At 42.4% G+C, this 19,377-nt stretch overlaps 1 protein-coding gene across 1 annotated transcript in view; it reads right to left on the reverse strand.

The window, feature by feature from the left end:
- LOC126481849 (F-box/LRR-repeat protein 7-like) overlaps nucleotides 1-19,157 on the reverse strand; it is a 239,781-nt gene extending 220,624 nt beyond the window's left edge. The window contains exon 1 of the mRNA XM_050105809.1: nucleotides 18,963-19,157. Within this exon, the coding sequence (XP_049961766.1) occupies nucleotides 18,963-19,157 (195 nt within the window). The remainder of the gene's footprint in view (nucleotides 1-18,962) is intronic.
- Between the last annotated feature and the right edge of the window lie 220 nt (nucleotides 19,158-19,377).

Genomic DNA, 19,377 nt, shown 5'->3' on the forward strand with positions numbered 1-19,377 from the left:
CAAGTAGCTTTAGAAATGATTGTTGAGGTAGTCCAAGACTAACTGTATTTCGATGTGCTTCAGAAAGAAAGCTCACTATTAACTTCAGTCACTAAATTTACTTTCGATTTTCCGGTTTCATTAATTCTTTTGCTAAATTAAGTGTAGCGAAATTTATTACTTCTGACAAACTTTCAGTTTTCACACTGCACGTGTCAACCTTCAGTTGCCACGCCTCTAGTGCTAATTATATGTGTAATAACCTTTCTTTTTCAGTTATTATAGTAATTGTCCATAGGACTGGCGACCGTAATTTCCCCCAAATCTCAAATATCTAATTACCGCTAGTTGATTGTTAACGTAATGGCCGCACATTTACTTCCTTTATTAACTTTCTCCCTATTTCAAAATTATTTTCCACCAGTTTCACTTGCATTTTTCCTTTCATTTAGATGTAACCCTTTCCTCCCTCTTTACCGACAGGTTAACTTCAGTGACGATTGCTTTTCCAAAATTACCATTAGGTACACGCGGTTTAATTTTTCACTGTCATTAAGGTCGATAAGTGAGGGGGAGGTTACACGTGGCGACCTGGTGACAGGACAATCTCCGGATTTGAGGTTGTTCTGGACACGAATTTTGTATGTTGCAAATCTCGTAACAAAGTACTGGTTACGTACAGGCCGTTACGTCAGCGAGAATAAGTAGTGGGAGTAATCCTAATTATATTTGAGATTTGGCAGTTATATTGAAAATTATTAAAATGAGTGAAGGCAACAATTGCCAAAATTTGGTAGACTTGGATACGGAACAATCGGTCGAACAGTGGGAAACGCGCGCCGCGGTACCCATTGTTCAGGGGCAGGCGGCTAGCATGAAAGACGCGACCGCCGAATCGCAACAAAGAGCAGAAATGGAATTCCAAAGTTTAGAAAATGTTTCGGAATCAGAAGTGAAAATCAAATCTGAATCCCTTGATGACGAATACGGGGGGACAATTAAAGAGGAAGCCGCTACGGAAGTAAAACCGGTAGTTTCCGGGAATTTAACTGATTTATTGAATGTTTTGATTAACGAAATCAAGAGTCAATCGGCCAAGCAAGAAGATCAGGCTGCCAAACAAGAAGCTCAGGCTGCCAAGCAAGAAGCTCAGTCTGAAAAATTTGAACGGATGCTAGACAATCAGAACAAAGCTATTAACGTTGTTATCAACAATGTTGGAGTTGTTAACACAAAAGTTGATAAAATCAAAGAAGATATTGTTGTAATTAATACCGAAATCGGTAATCTTAAACAAGAAATGATAGGCGTTCAGGCGGAAATTGCGAGCATAAATACTCGTTTTGATTCCGAAATTAGCAGAATCGAGAAAAGTGTAGGAGACGCAGTTGCTCCGATCATCGAGAATAAGGTGACGGAACAAATTCAATTAGTGAGAAAAGAGGATCATCAGAAGGTGGAAACTTTAAAGGCTTTAGTATCCGAAGTAGATACCAAAGTGACGAAGCAGGCTAATACCTGGGAAGAGAAAAAGAGGGAAGTGGAAACGCTTGCGACAACCACTTGCCAAGTGATTACGAGGGTGTCGGAATTAGAAAGGAAACTTGACGAAAAACAGAGCTATGTGCCAATCTGTGCACATAGTTCGGAGTTGTTGACGAAAGAGGAGCGGTTCGACCCCTTGAAAAAAGGCGGTATACACCCGACGGATTTCATTAAAAATTGTGAAAGAGTTTTACCCAGATCATGGACTAATGAGAGAAAAATTAATGCGGTTATTGATGTGTTGGCTGGTGATGCCAAGCGTTGGGGCTTAAACCTCAACATTACGAACCTGACTTTTGACGAGTTTAAAAATTTGTTTCTGGCTGGATACTGGTCAGAGCAGAAACAGCAAGGTGTCTGGCGCGAATTTGTCGTATCGAGGCCTTTCGATGCGAATTCGCGCGTTTCGATGAAGGAGTTTTGTGAGGGCTGGATCCGCAAGTTGGAATATTTGCGTGATCGCCGCACGGAATCCGAAATAGTCTGGGAACTCTACAAGAAGCTTCCAGATGATACAAAACGCTACATAGGAAGCAGTTACAAGACAATCAATGATTTCCTAGAAAGAGTTGAGGACGAGGACAATTGGCGCAATAATCGCGACAGTGGTAGAGGCCGTGGTAACAACAACGGGAACCACAACAACGATAACCATGGGAATAATGCATACCGCAATCTTGGCAGCAATAACAATAATGGTTCGGGCCGTAATGACAATCGGTACAATGCAAATAATAACCGGAATGACGGAAACCAGTATCATACTAGCGTGATACGGACTGCGCAGAATAGTAATAACGCCAGAGGGTGTGACCAGCCGCCTCAGCAGTATCCGGGGAGCGTATCTGCTGGGACGAGACAGGGAAACCATTAGCCGCGCCGGTGAGGGGCCGACCAGGCGTGGAGAAATTTTGGCGGCCCAATAACAGGAGAAAACCCAGGTGTCGTCGTTATGAAAATTCCGTATGGAATAATCAACGGCGGGAGAGTGTGCCAGTGTTAAGAGAAAGGAGTGCGTCCACAAGTAGTAGATCAGCTGTATACACGGCAGTAGAAAGTACATTCACTGTCAGTGAGAACAATTTAAGTAGTGTTCCGGAAATCGATTATAAGGTGCCAGCTGTAATACCCACAGCGGAACTGGAGATTGAGTTTAAGAATGATTCGCAATTGTTGAGAGAAGATCAGATGTCGGATAACACGTCCGTCATTGAGCGAGGGGATGCAGAGAGGGATGAGGTCTGGTTAAGGCAGTTCGGTCGCTTATACGACGAACTAAGAGATTATAGGGGCCTGTACGGGAGAAGCATTTATGGAGAGCGCGGGCAGAATTTGCCGCGTCTCGTCCCACAGGAAGATAGTATTTGTGAAGTGATGGAAAGTTCTGGCCCTAACCGGCAGACTTTACCAGAAATAGTTGATGTTAATGGGGAGCACGAGCAAGATTCGTCGTGTTTCGTCCTGCAGGAGTTAGATGTTGAAGTAGTAACGGAAAGTTCTGGCCATAACCGGCAGACTTTACCGAAAGTTATAGAAGTAGCCGACCCATCCGACGCAAACCTCCAGTTTAAACGTTGCGAGAGTATTAAGGAGAAAGATTACGAAGATCTTAGTGATAGCCGGACACGATTGGTAGAAAAGCACATAGATTACAGCGTGTATGAGGTTAGAGCTGACATTATACAGTCAGACGATAGCAGTGTGGGTTGCGCAGATCCAGAGGAAGTAATTTCAGATGCTACTGGGCACATTCCTCCAGGTAGATTGGCAGATGAGATCAATCTGACCAAAGTGGAATCAACGAAGGTGACAATTAGTGAATTGATAGCAAAGCAACACTCACTAGTTGACGAGTTACAGGAAAAGGTTTCGGTATTGGAGGCGACGCTACAGACTATGCCTGAGGACAAACGTGTTGAAATTAAAACTGTATGTGAACAGAGGCTGAAAAAGCCGCCAGATAAACCGGATTTAGGATCAAAGCCGGATGGTTTTTTCTGGAATGACCTGGATATAGACGAGGATTTACTGTGGGAAAATAAAGAAACAGTCGAGGACAAGTGTAGACAGATAGTAGTGTCTGTTAATATGCACGACCTACAACTAAACGTGTTGATTGACACCGGTGCAGAATTGAGTGCTGTATCTGGGAAAATCTTTGAGTTACTGAAAGACAGGCCTGGCATCGTAGTTATGCCAGTAACGGGAGTGAAAATTGTCGGTGCTACTGGGAAGGCCAGTAAACCGGTCACAAAACAGATTTTTGTCAACTTCGAGATATGTGGGGCACGATTTGAACAAGAGTTTGTCGTCGTGCCAGACTTAACTACGGAAGTAATTATCGGGTTAGATTGGCTATTAAAGTACCGTGCAGTGATTAACTGCGAAAGCAAAACTTTGACATGTACGTCCCAAGATAAAACAATAGTAGTTAGTTTTGACGAGGCAGGAGACGGTGTGCATAGGCAATACCAGCCTATACACATTGTTAACTGGCCGAATGGTATTGACGTAGGTATGAATTTGAACTACTGTAATGTGAGGAATCTCGGCATTGACAATAGTGTAGAGAGTGAATTGGAAAGTATTGTAGACGGTGTGTCAAACGTAACACACGAACAAAGACGAGGCCTGTATGAAGTAATAATGAGGAATAAGAGTGTGTTTTCAGACAAACCGGGTCCTGTGGAAGGATATAAATGCAAGTTGCACGTAATTCCGCACGAACCATTCTTCGTGAGACCGTATGCTATACCGCTGTCCAAAAAGGAAGCAGTGCAACGGGAGATAGATAAGATGATCGAATGGGGAGTGATTGAAAGAAGTACAAGCCCATACAATAACGGTTTGGTCATTGTAGCAAAACGGGATGGTAGTGTGCGTATTGTGATTGACGCACGCACGTTGAATAGGGTCGTTCAACGTGAAACAGACAGACCAGAGAGTATGGAGGAGATTTTGCAACGTTTTCATGACGTTAAGTTCATGACTAGCCTCGATCTGACAGCTGGTTACTGGCAAATAGAACTCGAAGAAGAATCTAGGCCATACACCGCCTTCTTGTTTGCGGGCAGGTGTTATCAGTATAGAGTACTGCCGTTTGGACTTAATATATCTGTGTCCGTATTCATCAGGGCCCTAGATGAAGTGCTAGGACCGGCTTTGAGTTCAAGATTAACTGTATATGTTGACGACCTATTGTTGGCCAATGCCACTTGGCATGACCATTGTGACCTGTTAGATGAAGTTTTTAGAGCATTGCGCCGTGGCGGAATGACTCTAAAGCTAAAGAAATGCGAATTTGTGAAGCAGGAACTGAAATTTTTAGGGCATGTAATTACCACTGCTGGTATTACGAAAGACCCAGAGAAACTAGAGGCAATAAGGAATTGTCCTCCACCCAAGTCTAGGAAACAGTTAAAAAGTTTTCTAGGGCTCACAGGATTTTACCGTAAATTTGTAAAAGGACAAGTGTTTAATGATGAAAATTTGAATAACCTCTTACGCAAAAACGTTCCGTTTGTGTGGACTGACGGGTGTCAGGCCGCTTTCGAGAGATTAAAAGACGAGTTGTTAAGATCTAACATACTATTTCATCCTGATTTATCGCTACCCTTCCATCTGGGAACGGATTCGTCGAATTATGGGGTGGGGATAGAACTGTTCCAAGAAGTTGGTAAAGGAGAGGATAAGGAACACCGGACGATAGCGTTCGCGAGTCGAACTTTATCAAAAAGTGAGCGAAACTACACGATTTCTGAGAAAGAGTGTCTCGCTATCGTGTGGGGATTCAAGAAGTTCAAGGGTTACCTATGGGACCGTAAGGTGATTATTCATACGGACCATAAGGCGCTCACTTATCTGAAGGATTGTAAACTACTTCACGAAAGACTGACTAGGTGGTCGTTGTATTTACAGCAATTTAACTATGACATCTGTTACGTAAAAGGGACCGACAATTGCGTAGCGGATGCGCTGTCGCGGTTGCCCGAGTCTAATCAAGGTCTATTGAAAGATGAGGCAGATGGAGTGGTCAAATTGTACTATTTTAAAGAAGTTGAGGGACGTAAATTAATAATGAACATCTGTAAGAATCTACGTCGTCATCAGAACGAGGATGGTTGTTTAAATATGGTGAAAACCCGATATGATGAAAAGAGTCCAGAAGGAGAGAAATTAAGGAAGTATTACAAGATATACGATCATATCTTGTACATACGTAAGGGTGAAGATAGTAATATTTGGCGGGTATGCTGGCCCACCAAATACGTCACGGAAATAATAGACTACTACCATTTGGCGTATGGTCACTGTGGACCAAAGAAATGTACGGAAAAGCTGAGTGAAGTAGTGAATTTCAACAACATGTTAAAACGAGTTACTGACAGAGTGAAAACTTGCGATTTATGTCAGAAGGTGAAGGTTACCAACTGTACGAGTCGTGGTCCTATGCAAAGTATAAGGCCTAACGACACCTTTGAGTTACTGTGCGTGGACTTGTACGGACCTTTGCCCAAGTCATCAGGAAACTTTGCCTACATTTTAGTAGTGCTAGAAGCTTTTTCCAAGTTCATCAAACTATACCCGATTAGGAAAGCTACAGCCAAAGCGGTCTATAGCAAGCTTGTGAACGATTATTTTGTTCATATTGGCAAGCCCAAGGCGATTCTATCAGACAATGGGGCACAATTTACTTCTAAGTTGTGGAATGAAGGCATGGAAAGTAATGGGGTCGAGGTGATCCATATTTCAGCTTATTGTCCGGCTGGGAATCCCGCTGAGAGGTATATGCGCGAGCTAGGCCGACTTTGCCGTACCTATTGCCATCACAACCATAGGGCATGGGGAAAATATGTAGCAGTATTTGAGAGAATTATGAACACCTTGAGACATGAATCTACGGGATTTTCTCCAGAGGAAATCCTGTTGGATGACAGAAGTAAAAGTTTAGTGGAAGAGGTAATCAAATTCCCTCCACGGATTGACATTAGTATTGGTGTGAAAAAAGATCGTTTGCGAGAAGTAATGAAGCTAAAAGCTGATGCTCGCATACGTCGTCATGACGCTAAAGCGCGTTTTGCTAAGTTTGCAATCGGAGACTTAGTACTTGTAAAAGCTCATGAGAAATCGAGCGAGATAGACAATGAAATCTATAAATTTAAGTTTGTTTATAATGGACCATATAAAGTCATTGGTATACCTCACACAAATGCTTATTGCTTAGAGTATCCAAGCTCTGGAAAACGATTAGGTATACGGAATATAGTAGATTTGAAATTGTACCAACCTAGGATCGATTAATACCACACAATGCGTAATTTGTACAATATGTAAATATAGAGTGTAAGATTTAAGGTTTGATAGATTGCCATGCTTTTGCCTGACCAAGGGGACATTAAAGAAGTTGTAATTAATAAGTAATTAATTTTGACTAAATGATTTAAGAGAGAGTGATTATTTATCAATTGAAAAATCCTAGCTGCTAGTTTAAGTTTTCAGCTGAGTCACAGTAGATTAAGCAATGTAAATATGATTTTGTAACTAGCTGTAAGATTTCATGAATATGTGTTTTACTAGTCATTGCCGATGTACTTAGACGGTGTTTTAAGTTTCAGGCTAGTACATGCGTGTGATGATGGACAGTGTTGAGTTATCCACTGTGATAGTGTTTATGGACTCCTTGAGATTACTCGGGAGTGAGTTTTTCCGAAAGAATTCAGTGAAACGGACGTTCTGGAAACGCCGTCACAAGGGCGAGTGAGATCAAGCGTGCCGCACACGCGGGCGCAACAATACTGGCGAGGCGAGCCGCTGTCGGCTCTTGTGCCGCTGTTGGCTCTTGGGCCGCTGTCGGCATTCTTTGTACTTGCGAGTACGGAAGGCGGAATTGTTTTTCTTCCTGGACAGCTGAAAGAATTCTACTGTCAATATTTATGTTTTTTTCGATCTGATGTGTGTTATTTTCTTGTTTAGCGTTTAATGGACTCCCATGACGAGAATATTAATTATGAAAGGGTTATGTAAAAATGTGTATTCTATGTAATTAATTATTAATTTGCGTATTTTCATCTACCTGTTTTTATGACCATGTACTCTGATTAATTTTGTAAATAGTATTACATTTCTTGATACTGTTGGGAATTTTGACAATTTTAGAATAGCTAAACCATTTTCTATGTTTTCTATGAATTTTAATATGTTGTCAACCTGTTTTTATTTTGTGCAAGATGACAGAGTGGAATAAGATTAGGAGTGTCTGCACTCAATTATTATGGTCTAAAAATTGATTTATGCTTAATTAGACGAATGCTAAATTTTGTTGATGTTTTGAGCATATGCATTTCCGCTGTTTCTTTTTTGGGACATTTTCTGAGTCTGTTTACGTTACACGAACATCCTCAGACAATGTGGGGCACGTGTAACGCCGGAAATGCATATCCTCCTATTTCCATCTATTGTACTATTATTTTTTTCCTTGTTTTGTTACCTCAAGATATGACATTTCTGTCTCTTTATATATTATAATTGCTTTACTGTTTGTATATATATATATTTATGCATTTATGTCGATGTATAATTGGTTTGTTTCGTAAATATTATTTGTATTTTTACGCTGGGTCTTGCCTAGGGAAAACTGCTATCGAACGATTACATCGATAGGTCGTGTGAAGACTCAAAGTGTGTAGGATCTTTGGTAGTGTTAACTCTGCCGCGTGAAGCGCGGGCAGAACAGTGGGAGTCTGGCGGGAGTAGCGAGTGGAGCAGGTGTGTTGTGTGACGCTCCCGCGAGTTGCCGCGCTTTCGGGGTTTGGCAGCATGTAATTGCGCTCGACTCGCGATGATAGTTTCTGACATGGTGTCGCGGACGGGAAGCATTAGCTGGCGCACATCAAGAGCCCGTTTCGCCTGGTGACCGTGTCGAGAAGAAGGCGCGCCAACATCCAGCTTCTGCAACAGCGACGGCCGACAATGAGTGACTGTCGCCACCTCCTCGATCGACGGCTTCAAACCTTCAATCAACCAACAAGGAAGACTAAAAGCACGTAAAGTTTCAGAACTGTATGGCAGACCTCAACTTTTCAAATTGTTCCATTTGCCTCGCAAAATTACAGCAACTTAGCATGAACCTCTGTTGCTCATTGTCCCAATTGCATTGCCAAGCAGGGTCCCTTCCTTTTCCGAAATAAACCCGAGTGTCGTTGAAATTCAAACGCCAGCATAATTCCATTTCACTGCTTTAATTTCAAAGTTCAATTCAAGCATTAGCTGGCTACAATAGTTAGATTACACAAGCACAAATTAAGAGTGCGAGTTTTGTTACCGTATTTTAGCTTACCTGTGACTGCAGCTCAGCTTGGTACGTACTAAATTTTACTATTGTTAATTGTTCAGAATCGTTTAATTCAAGTTCAAAGTTAAATCACTTCTTTCTAAATTGCGTAGATTCAAGTAGCTTTAGAAATGATTGTTGAGGTAGTCCAAGACTAACTGTATTTCGATGTGCTTCAGAAAGAAAGCTCACTATTAACTTCAGTCACTAAATTTACTTTCGATTTTCCGGTTTCATTAATTCTTTTGCTAAATTAAGTGTAGCGAAATTTATTACTTCTGACAAACTTTCAGTTTTCACACTGCACGTGTCAACCTTCAGTTGCCACGCCTCTAGTGCTAATTATATGTGTAATAACCTTTCTTTTTCAGTTATTATAGTAATTGTCCATAGGACTGGCGACCGTAATTTCCCCCAAATCTCAAATATCTAATTACCGCTAGTTGATTGTTAACGTAACGGCCGCACATTTACTTCCTTTATTAACTTTCTCCCTATTTCAAAATTATTTTCCACCAGTTTCACTTGCATTTTTCCTTTCATTTAGATGCAACCCTTTCCTCCCTCTTTACCGACAGGTTAACTTCGGTGACGATTGCTTTTCCAAAATTACCATTAGGTACACGCGGTTTAATTTTTCACTGTCATTAAGGTCGATAAGTGAGGGGGAGGTTACAGCTAAAACAAGTTATCAGTATCAACGAAGAGGAAAAAATTTCTGAGAATGTGCGTCTTAACACAGCACTGTACTGAAGTGGATCACAGAGCGAGGGAAACCGGAAAGGAGGAGAATCTAAGTGTCTGAGTAAGGTGCTACAGTAAAATGCTGAAAATTAAGTCGACCCGTAAGAAATGAAGAGGTTCTTAGCAGAATAGGCGAGGAAAAAGCATGTAGAAAACACTGTCTAGAGAAAGGGACTTGATGATTTTACTACACCAGGTAGTAACTTGCGTGGTACTAAAGGAGCAAAAATTACAGGGCAAAATAGAAGTTTGAATACCTACAAGTAATAATCAAGGAGGTGTACATAAGTGCTACTCTGAGATAAAGATGTTGGCACAGTCGAGAAAGCCAAATTAAACTAGTCACAAAGCTGATGCAAAAAAAAAAAAAACTGATGCACAAGAAAACGGAATAAATGTCCTACATACGTGGGATGCTTTTCGGATATTTGTGTATGTGACAGGTGCACAGTTTGACTGCCGATTTTGAAACCTCCACCAGTGACATAAATTTATTCATAGTGATGTAACAGTACAACATGAATTTACAATGCTTGCAATTTAAAATGTCCTTCACTTGAAAAAGGCATCAAGTACGTTGTTGCCATTTTCCTTCGTGAACATTTCAAGTCTTTTACGGAAGCTAGACATTCGATTAACTCCCTGTCGGATTTGATTTTTCAGTTCCTGGATAGTGCGTGGTGGATCTCACAGTAAGATCCGACATTCAAATAACCCTAAAGATAGAAATGACATTCTGAAGGGTCATGGGATCTTGGAGACCAGGAAATGTCCCCGTTCTTGTAGGTGAAATGACCAAAAATGAGGAAAGATGCTCTGTAGCACATTTATGGGACTCTGTGAGGTATGACACGTCGCCCCGTCTTGCTGGAAGAATGTATTTGCAGTTACAGGAATATCAGCAAGCTGTCTCTCTAGGAAATAGTTCAACATGTCAACTTAACGTTCTATATTCACAGTAACACCATTGCGCGATAGTCTTAAAAAAAGGTCCTATGATTCCAAACGATGATACTCCGCTCGAGTTTCTGACTGTGAAATGGGATTTCATGAAGCATTTCAGAATTTTCACGTGACCAGTATGTAAAGTTTTGCTTGTTAACTAAGCCTGACACAGAAATTGGCGTCGTTGCTCATGATCAGATTGTCGCAAAAGCCTGGGTTGTCTTTCATGAGTTCCTACAATTTCTGGCAAAAGCGTAGTCTCTTTAGGAGGTCGTCCGCATTTAGTTTTTACGTTATCTGAATTCTGTATGGGTGGTATTGCAGTTCGCAATGTTCGCCTTACACTGCGGTACGGTATGTCAAGCTGCAACGCACGCTTGCGTGCAAAACGCCTGGGACTTCGGCTGAAGGCTTCTTCCGCTCTCGCAACATTTGTTTTTGGAGAGTGTCGGCCTTGAGCAAAACACAGTTCCTTATGTTTCTTTTTATGCCCCATACATGTTCTCTGAAGCTACAGCGTCACCAGTGGATTTTATGTTATCTTCTTGTTACATGCTCTGGATTTTCTCGATTTTATGTAATTCAATGTAATTGTTTTGTTTCAAAGTTTGTCATTTTTACCGGTTACCCTGTTATCTTCCTATGAAGACCTGCAATAAGTAACTTTTCGTGTCACTGTTTACAAACAGAAACAAGATGGCGGACAGCTTGTTCCGAGTACCTCTGTTGTTTGTAAACAATGACATGAAAAGTTACTTAGTGCAGGCCTTCACAGGAAGATAATAGGGAACCGGCAAAACTGACAAACTTTGAAACAAATCAACTAAGATGAATTACATAAAATCCAGGAAATACACAGTATACGGCAACAAGAAGATAGCATAAAACCCACTGAGGATGCTGTAGCTTCAGTGAGACACGTCTGGGGAATAAAAAGAAAAATAGGAAATTGTGTTTTGCTCAAGGCGGACCCTATTCAGAAACAAATCTAATTGCAAGCAAACACGGACAGGAGAGATTCAACCTCAAGATGATTCTTGAAACACGAGCTTTACACTTACACCCCTTTTTCACGGCGTATCACCGTTTCGTCAAAGTTCTGTACCCATATTTTGATAACATGTGCCGACGGGACTGCGACATGACATGCGAGGTTGTAATAAGCACGAAACAGACGATACGAGGCCGAGTAGCTGTCGTTGTTTTTTTTGTAAAACGACGACTTCACGGCAACAGCGCAATGTTCACCTATCCCAACTCCATGTCAACTGAACACTGATATCAGGGCCAATAAGTTGTCGAGATGGCACCACTCAAGTTTTATGACGTTTCCTAACGTAAGGTGTTGTTTTCAGGGTTGCCAAATCGCCCGTTGCATGTATAAGATTCTGGCGGTTAATAATTTGTTGTTGGAAACTGTTGCGCTGTCATAATATTATTCTGTTTCGGCAAACGTGCTCTGATCCGTAGTAGCGTTGCTAATGGAACTATATAAGACGGAATTTATGAAGCGGTTTTGCTTTGATATTAATTTTGATTACTTGGTTATTGCTCGCCTGCTTGTTCTGCCCGTACCTGAGCCTAGGTTAAGGAACGAACTTACGTTCTGTAACGACTCACATAACTTTACAGCTGATGCCTGCCGTTCCAGAGATCGCGATCCAGTCGACCTAGCTTACTGACATATTGCAGGGACGCTCCCAGAAAAAGTCTCTCTGCTTGAAATGGTTACCTTACGTCCAAAGGTTATAATGAATTTTGACCAGGGTAGGGGACTGTTAAGACAACAAGCATTAACATATAAAATTATGTTGACAATTTATTGAGAATACGCAGTGGCCTATAAACGTGTTGCTTTGTCTTGTGATATCCATTTACTGACTTCTTTGTGTCTGCCACCATACCACAAAGAATCCTCACGGAAAGCCGAAAGCTTGGAAAACGCCCTCCCTGCGTACTCAACATGAAGTTATGGCAACCATGGAAACTTCATCTTTACTGAGAACGGAGTTTGATCTTACTCGTAGAACCAGTTAGACTGTGTAAAGTTACTTTCTCTGTTACGCACCTCTTGGAATAAAGTCATCGGAACACTGCCCCCTACAACTGGATGTTTCCTGCACACCTTGACAGCATAAGCAGAATATTGTTCATTCGGTGAGAGCGCTATACCGCTACCATTGGGTCATAAAAGGTAAAAGCACCGATATGAAGAAACGAAACGTCACAAGACGAAGCGCATAGCGGGTTCATCGTGTTTTGTCACTCATATAGTGGCGCTAAGAATGAATGCACAAAATGCTATTTGGCACGTGGGATGCAGATTGCTTATAGCATCTTCCTCTGGCAGTCAGAGGACTGGATGAAATTTTACAATATGGATCAAAGAGCATACTGACAGCACTGAAGCTACAAAATCCACCTCTGATAATTACCTGTTAACATGCACAATCTCGATAGCATAAGTAACAATTAATAGGTCCTCTCATAAGTTAAAGAAAGGGTCACGAACGCCTTTGAAGAGATCGACATTTACAACGTTAGCAATATCTAACCTGGAAATTTGCGCTACGAGCATGAACAGTTTAACAGGTACGCGGTTCCCTCCACGTTTACAAACGTCCTTAAATTGGCCACCGTCAGGTTAAGTAAATAATTTGCCATGACATTCGTTTTGCTCTTTTTTTAACCTGCCGTTTCGTCTGTTTCCTTACGTTATTCTTTGTGGTGACGTGAAATTTATTCCGACATTACTGTTTGTTAACCACTTACTCAATACGCACAAACGAAACGGTTATTGCATTGTAGCTGACTCCAGTTTGAACCACGAAGAACTTTGCTCGATTGCGTACAATATCAAGAGCTCTCTTTGAGGATGCTGACCCGTGCGCGGCTCGCGGTCATGCCGTTTATTGCTCGTCATCTTCTTTTTGTGGTTCTGTCGCCTTGTTTTTCTTTTAATGCGATTTACTGGCGTCACTAGGGTGCTGGTTTGCTTGCTCGTCAGTGACAGCAGCAGCGCTTACAGATAGGTGCACTGTCGTACCATCTCTGTAGCGACCGCTAGTATTTCCGGGTCGTCGTCTGTCGAGAGTTGAGTCCGGACGCAGCAGCAGTGAAGTCGGGGACGGAGCGCCTGTGAGGTGCGAACAGCTGGCGACACACATGAACTGACCGACGGAAGGAGATTTGAGCGGGACGGCCTTTGGTTGGTCGTTCGAGTGGTCGTCTCATCGGCGACGTGTATTTGGTCGCCGACCGTTAGTGGAAACTTTCTGTGTGTCGAATTGATTCGTCCTTGTTGTTCCTCAGTGATTGCTTTTCCGATTGTTCAAGTTCTTGTGTAAGTGTATTTACGTGGAACCGGGTGCAGCTTCTGTGATTTCCACGGAGCAGATCAATGCTGTCTGCTTACTGGAGTACTCAGTCGGTCGGTTGAAGTAGAGCAGCTAGTGTGTCGGGTGGAATTGAATTGATTAGGCTGTTGGTTGGTTCTTCAGCCGTCCCTAGGTCGGGTTGCCACCCGACTGTTTAGTGTTACGCTTGGCTGCCTGTCTCACATAAACTGTGAGAGTTTCCTCCCCAGGCCGACCCTTGGAACACTTCTGAGCACCACTGTTTGTTGTTTGTGATTGTAATTTTTTTTGGTCGCAGGTAGTGTGCCAGGCCTTCAGCCGTGTATTATTATTGTCTGTTTTATGTTTAGTATATGGCCTTTAGCCGAACTTCGTAACAACTTTAAGGTTAGGCCTTCAGCCGTGTTTCATTTAAAATTCTTGTTGCTCTGTATTTAGGCCTTCAGCAGCGTTTGTTTCAGAATCTGTGGCTTTAATAAGTAAATCCTTGTCTGTAAGGTTTCTCTTCACTTATCTCAATTTTTTGAAACGGCCTTCAGCCGTGTTGTGTAAATGTTTATCTTAAGGTTGTATTTAATTATTCTTGAGTAATTGGTTGGGCCTTCAGCCGACAAAATACTTCAAGTTTTCTTAAGATGTTTTTCTGTCATACTGTGTAAAAGCTTATCTTTAAAGCCTCTCCTTTATTATGTAAAGAAAAATTTTTTATTGGGCCTTCAGCGGAAGAATTAACTTGAATTTTCCTTAATATGACCTTTAGCCAGAATTTGTAAATGCTTGGCTTTTAAAGAATTTCCTTAGCTGATCTCAAAGATTATTTCGGCCTTTATCCGAGAAGATACTGTAATTTGCTTAAGTAAGGCCTTCAGCCGTACTCTAAATCCTGGTTTTTTAAAAGCAATAATTCAAATTTATTCTGGAGAAGTTAACTTGGGCCATCAGCCGTGAACTGATCTTTATTGTTTTAAAGAGAAAACCGTGCATTGGTTTGAGCAATAAAGTTGTGTGTGTTCTTGTATAACTAACAGTTATTGACCTTGGCTCCTTTCCACAAACTAATCCGCTCTGTCCTGCGAAACCAGATTTCAGATGCCTTCATCTAGTAATACTAGACAACTTAAATATCATGGATGAGTGTCCGAAGCAACTGACGCTAACTATATTTACAGAATACATGAATAATTACTTCTTCTACAACCTGAACACATGGCACAAACAGGAAATACTCATCGGTTCGTCTTTGGAATAACGTCATCTGATTATTCATCATTGGCTGGGACCACAGTAATTGTGGCGATGCTACAAATTGTTAAGCAAGTTTTATTCTTTATTTTTGACTTATGAAAATATACTTGTCCACCTACACTCTTATAAAACATTCGAAAGTGTTATTTTGTGTTACGTTAACTTAAAATCATGAGTATACGCCAAATTCTAAGCGTTCCAACAATCATGTCTGCCTACTTAAGGACTCGTAAAGCCTAGCTGCAGACATAGAATTCCCTATCTGCTGAGACCACCTAACCAAAAACGCGGCCGTCACTCACTTCCAACGCCATAAAGTGGAACCATCCAAAGCACAACCTCAAGCCCTCTGTTGCTTTTGCTGTCTCTAGTAAATGATCGCCATACAAACAAATATAGAAAACCACCCATTTGTTCCCACTGCAAACCCAACAAGTCCACAAAGATTACCTTAACCTGAAAAATTCTCCATCTTGTACCTCCCGGACTCTCGTAACTGCGAGGCCAAATCTCTCGAAATAATTCTGAGCTCACTGTCAGAATCCGCGAAGTTGATACCTCTACTCACCGCTCACACACCCTCCAGCCCATTATTACAGCTGAAGATACAGTCTCACTTGTTAGGTCAGCACTCCAAAAAGTGTATCTGCTGCGCCTCTCTCTAGGGATCCCAAATTTTCTCCAAGACCAAACAGTCCCTTTCCTCTCATGATTTCAATTGCCTACTCATCCTTGACCTCGAACTAATAACTAAAATTACCCTTCCTTAAAACGATAAGCTACCCTACTCATCCCATCCCACACAAAGGCTGCAACCCACTTTTTCGTTGCCAGATTGACATCCCATCAATCTCCTTACAAGTGCACCCCATCGATCAATTCCTTCCCAAATAGACATCCCATATGCTTTTCCCTATAACATCCTCTACAATACATCGAATAGCACAATCACTACCCACAATCACCAGGAGTCCCGATCATGTCATTCTCATAATAAAGCGAATGCACTTTTCATCGTTCTCATTGTGACGTAATAATTCTCAACTTCTTAAATTAATTTACATTAATTTAGAAATTGCATGTAACCCAATAGCCGCTTTCAATCCACCCCCGATGTGGGGAATGCAAAGAACTGTCAAACACAAAAAGATCTAGCTGAAGTTTTGTGTCTTATGAAGTTTTCCCGGAGGATCGAATATTGCGTTATTTTCAGAACGTGAATTAAAAATATCCTGGATGCAAGTATTAAAGAAGAAATGAAATAGCTGCAGTCACTTTACTGGTATGTGCTTGGCACGTAATGGTGACGGTAGACATATTTTAATGCAGCCTCAGGTCAAAAGCCATTCCATGGTACCACTTTTAATTTTTCGTCGTTTAGCAACGTATTTGTGTAGTTACTAATGTAATATCTTTGAATGTCTACTTATTTTTCTTTATAAGCACTTGAAAACAACTCAAACCTACAGACACCGAATTTTTGTGATTACGAGACAGTAAGAAAGTGAGTTAAAAAAACTTCTGTACATCTAAACAGTGGCATAGCTGGGGTAACAGGCGGCCAGAGCAAACTCCAACTTTGTCCCTCTCCCCATTCCCTGCCGAAGTCACTCTATTTTTCTGACCCTCAGCGCTGCTTTTAGACTCTATTTAGCATATCAGCAAAATGTTTACCATGCAATTCAAGACATGGAACAACACACAGTTCAAAGTCGCATTACTTAGAGCAATAACGCATTTCCTTTTTCGTTGTTACATGGATCGTCAATGCAAAGTCATAACAAAAGAAATTAATATTCGCAAAGTATACTTTTTACGCTTTCGTTGCGTTAGCTTACTTGATATAATGGCTTCGTCTGGTAACCGAAAAATAAGAAACAAGTATCTGCATATAAGGGAGGGATAGGCCTTATGGAATGAAATCCAGCGTGTTACAGAAGCTACATTTAATTGTGGAAAGGGTAAATAACTTGCATAAATGTTTCATGCAGCGCTGAATGCATATATCTTCAAGTTTTATTCCCGCCTAACACTGTTGGTTGCCGAGGTTCCCGCTAGGTAGCATGTGCGAATGAGTTATTCCTACAGTCATCACGCAGTCGTATAATGGTGCAGAGAGTGCAGCATGTTGTATGTGGTTTCATGAAACCAAATCCGCTACTACAGTTCAGGACAAAGCTACCAAACCAAAACAATTATTAATCAGTACTGTCGTTCCATCAAAACTGCGTAGGAATGCACCTACTTGGATTGGACGTGGTGGAACAATATTATGACCACTATAATCACTTCATTTAAACCCAATGGTCTAATGTGTATGAGGTTCTGTTAAAGAGAGAGTGTTTGTCGTCCGCTTCCGGGAAACGTCGACGAGTTGCGACAGCGGATAACACAGGCGTTTGTCACCATATATCAAGACTTGCTTTATAGAATTTGGGAGGAAATTGATTACAGATGAGAGATTTGTTGTGCTAAAGATGCTAGCCACATTGAACACTTGTAAATAAGGCGTATAAATATACTACATTCAGTGCTGTGTCACACATTTCTGGAAGTCATTTACCCTTTTCACAATTAAAGGTTATTTCCGTGTAACAAATTTGCTAACGCCCTGTATTGTTCGTCGTAACCGATTAGAGTTTCCTGGTGATTTCTTTACAAACTGACATCGTATGTTTTCGAGACTTGGGGTCTTATGTGATCTTCTACTTCATATTCTTATTCTCTTTTGAAAATTATTCCACTGCATCTTCGCGTGATGGTACGGAAGCCGCCTATCGCTGCTATTTAGACAACAGTCGTAGGTTGCATAATGTTCTTTATTAATTCAAGGAAGACGTGTATCGCCCGGACAGGGCATCATCAGGCTATCTGAAAAATGTAACGCCAATCGCTGTGACCGAGCGGTTATAGGTGCTTCAGTCCGGAACCACGCTGCTGCTACGGTCGCAGGTTCGAATCCTGCCTCGGGCATGGATGCGTGTGATGTCCTTAGGTTAGTTAGGTTTAAGTAGTTCTAAGACTAGGGGATTGATGACCTCCGATGTCCCATAGTGCATAGAGCCATTTGAACAATTTTTTGAAAAATATAAGAGGACGACGGCATTACAATAAATCCGGCTTGGTGCTGTCCTGGACTACTATAAACGCAAAATAAGCTCCAAAAATGGGCCGAATAAAATTTTTGATTTTTTATCGTGAGTTACATTACGTATCTCTAAGCAATTTTATTCGGTAAGTTTTTGATGCTTTTTTCTCTTTTATGTAGTCCAGAATAGGACGCCGCTGGATTTATTGTAATGTCGTCGTCCTGTTATATTTTTCAGATAGCCTGATGATGCTCTATCCAGACGAAACGCGCCGTCCTTCAGTTTATTAAGAACACTGTGAACCTACGACTGTTTGGCTCTAAGCACTATGGGACTTAACATCTGAGGTCATCAGTCCCCTATAACTTAGAACTACTTAAACCTAACTAACCTAAGGACATCACACACATCCGAGGCAGGATTCGAACCTGCGACCGTAGCAGCAGCGTGGCTACCGCGGCTGGCTACGACTGTTTTTTAAACATTATTCTTATTCTTCCCCCTGCTGCATCGGCCTTCCGCTTCCCCTCTTGTTCTCCCCTTCCTCACATTTTTCTCCTGTCGCGAAACTGCAGGGCGCTGGGGCCACGCGTTCCGGCTGCCATATCCTGGTCACGCCACGGCACCAGTAACGTGGCAAACGTGAATAAACCCACGGTGTCTCCAAGGATGTCGCTTTTTTATGATAATTTCAAGAGACTGGTGAGAAGTGAGGAGCTGGGGACTGACCTGAGTGTCGGCGGCGGAGGCGTGTCCGAGCTTGTGGTAGGCCTGGTGCTCGACGGCGTGGTACGGCTGGTGGTAGCCGGGGTGCGGCTGCTGCTGCGGCTGCTCCAGCTGGTAGCGGTACGGCTCGAAGGCGGGCGACGGCGACGGCGACGGCGTGGGCGACGCGCGGCCCAGCTTGGCCAGCGGGCACACCATGGGCGACAGCCGCCCCAGCCGCCCCCCACCGCCCGCCGCCGGCGGCACCGGCACCGGCGGCTGCAGGCCCGCCCCCACGGCGCCGCGCGACGCCAGCAGCGCCGCCCCCGCGCTGGCCACGGCCCCGGGGCCCGTCGGCTCGCGGCCCACGTGCGACATCTCGCCGGGTCACCACCTGCAGGACAACACCAGTCGTCAGGGACGTGTCGAGCAGAAATAG

Source organism: Schistocerca serialis, chromosome 5 (assembly GCF_023864345.2).
Source record: "Schistocerca serialis cubense isolate TAMUIC-IGC-003099 chromosome 5, iqSchSeri2.2, whole genome shotgun sequence".
NCBI lineage: Eukaryota > Metazoa > Arthropoda > Insecta > Orthoptera > Acrididae > Schistocerca > Schistocerca serialis.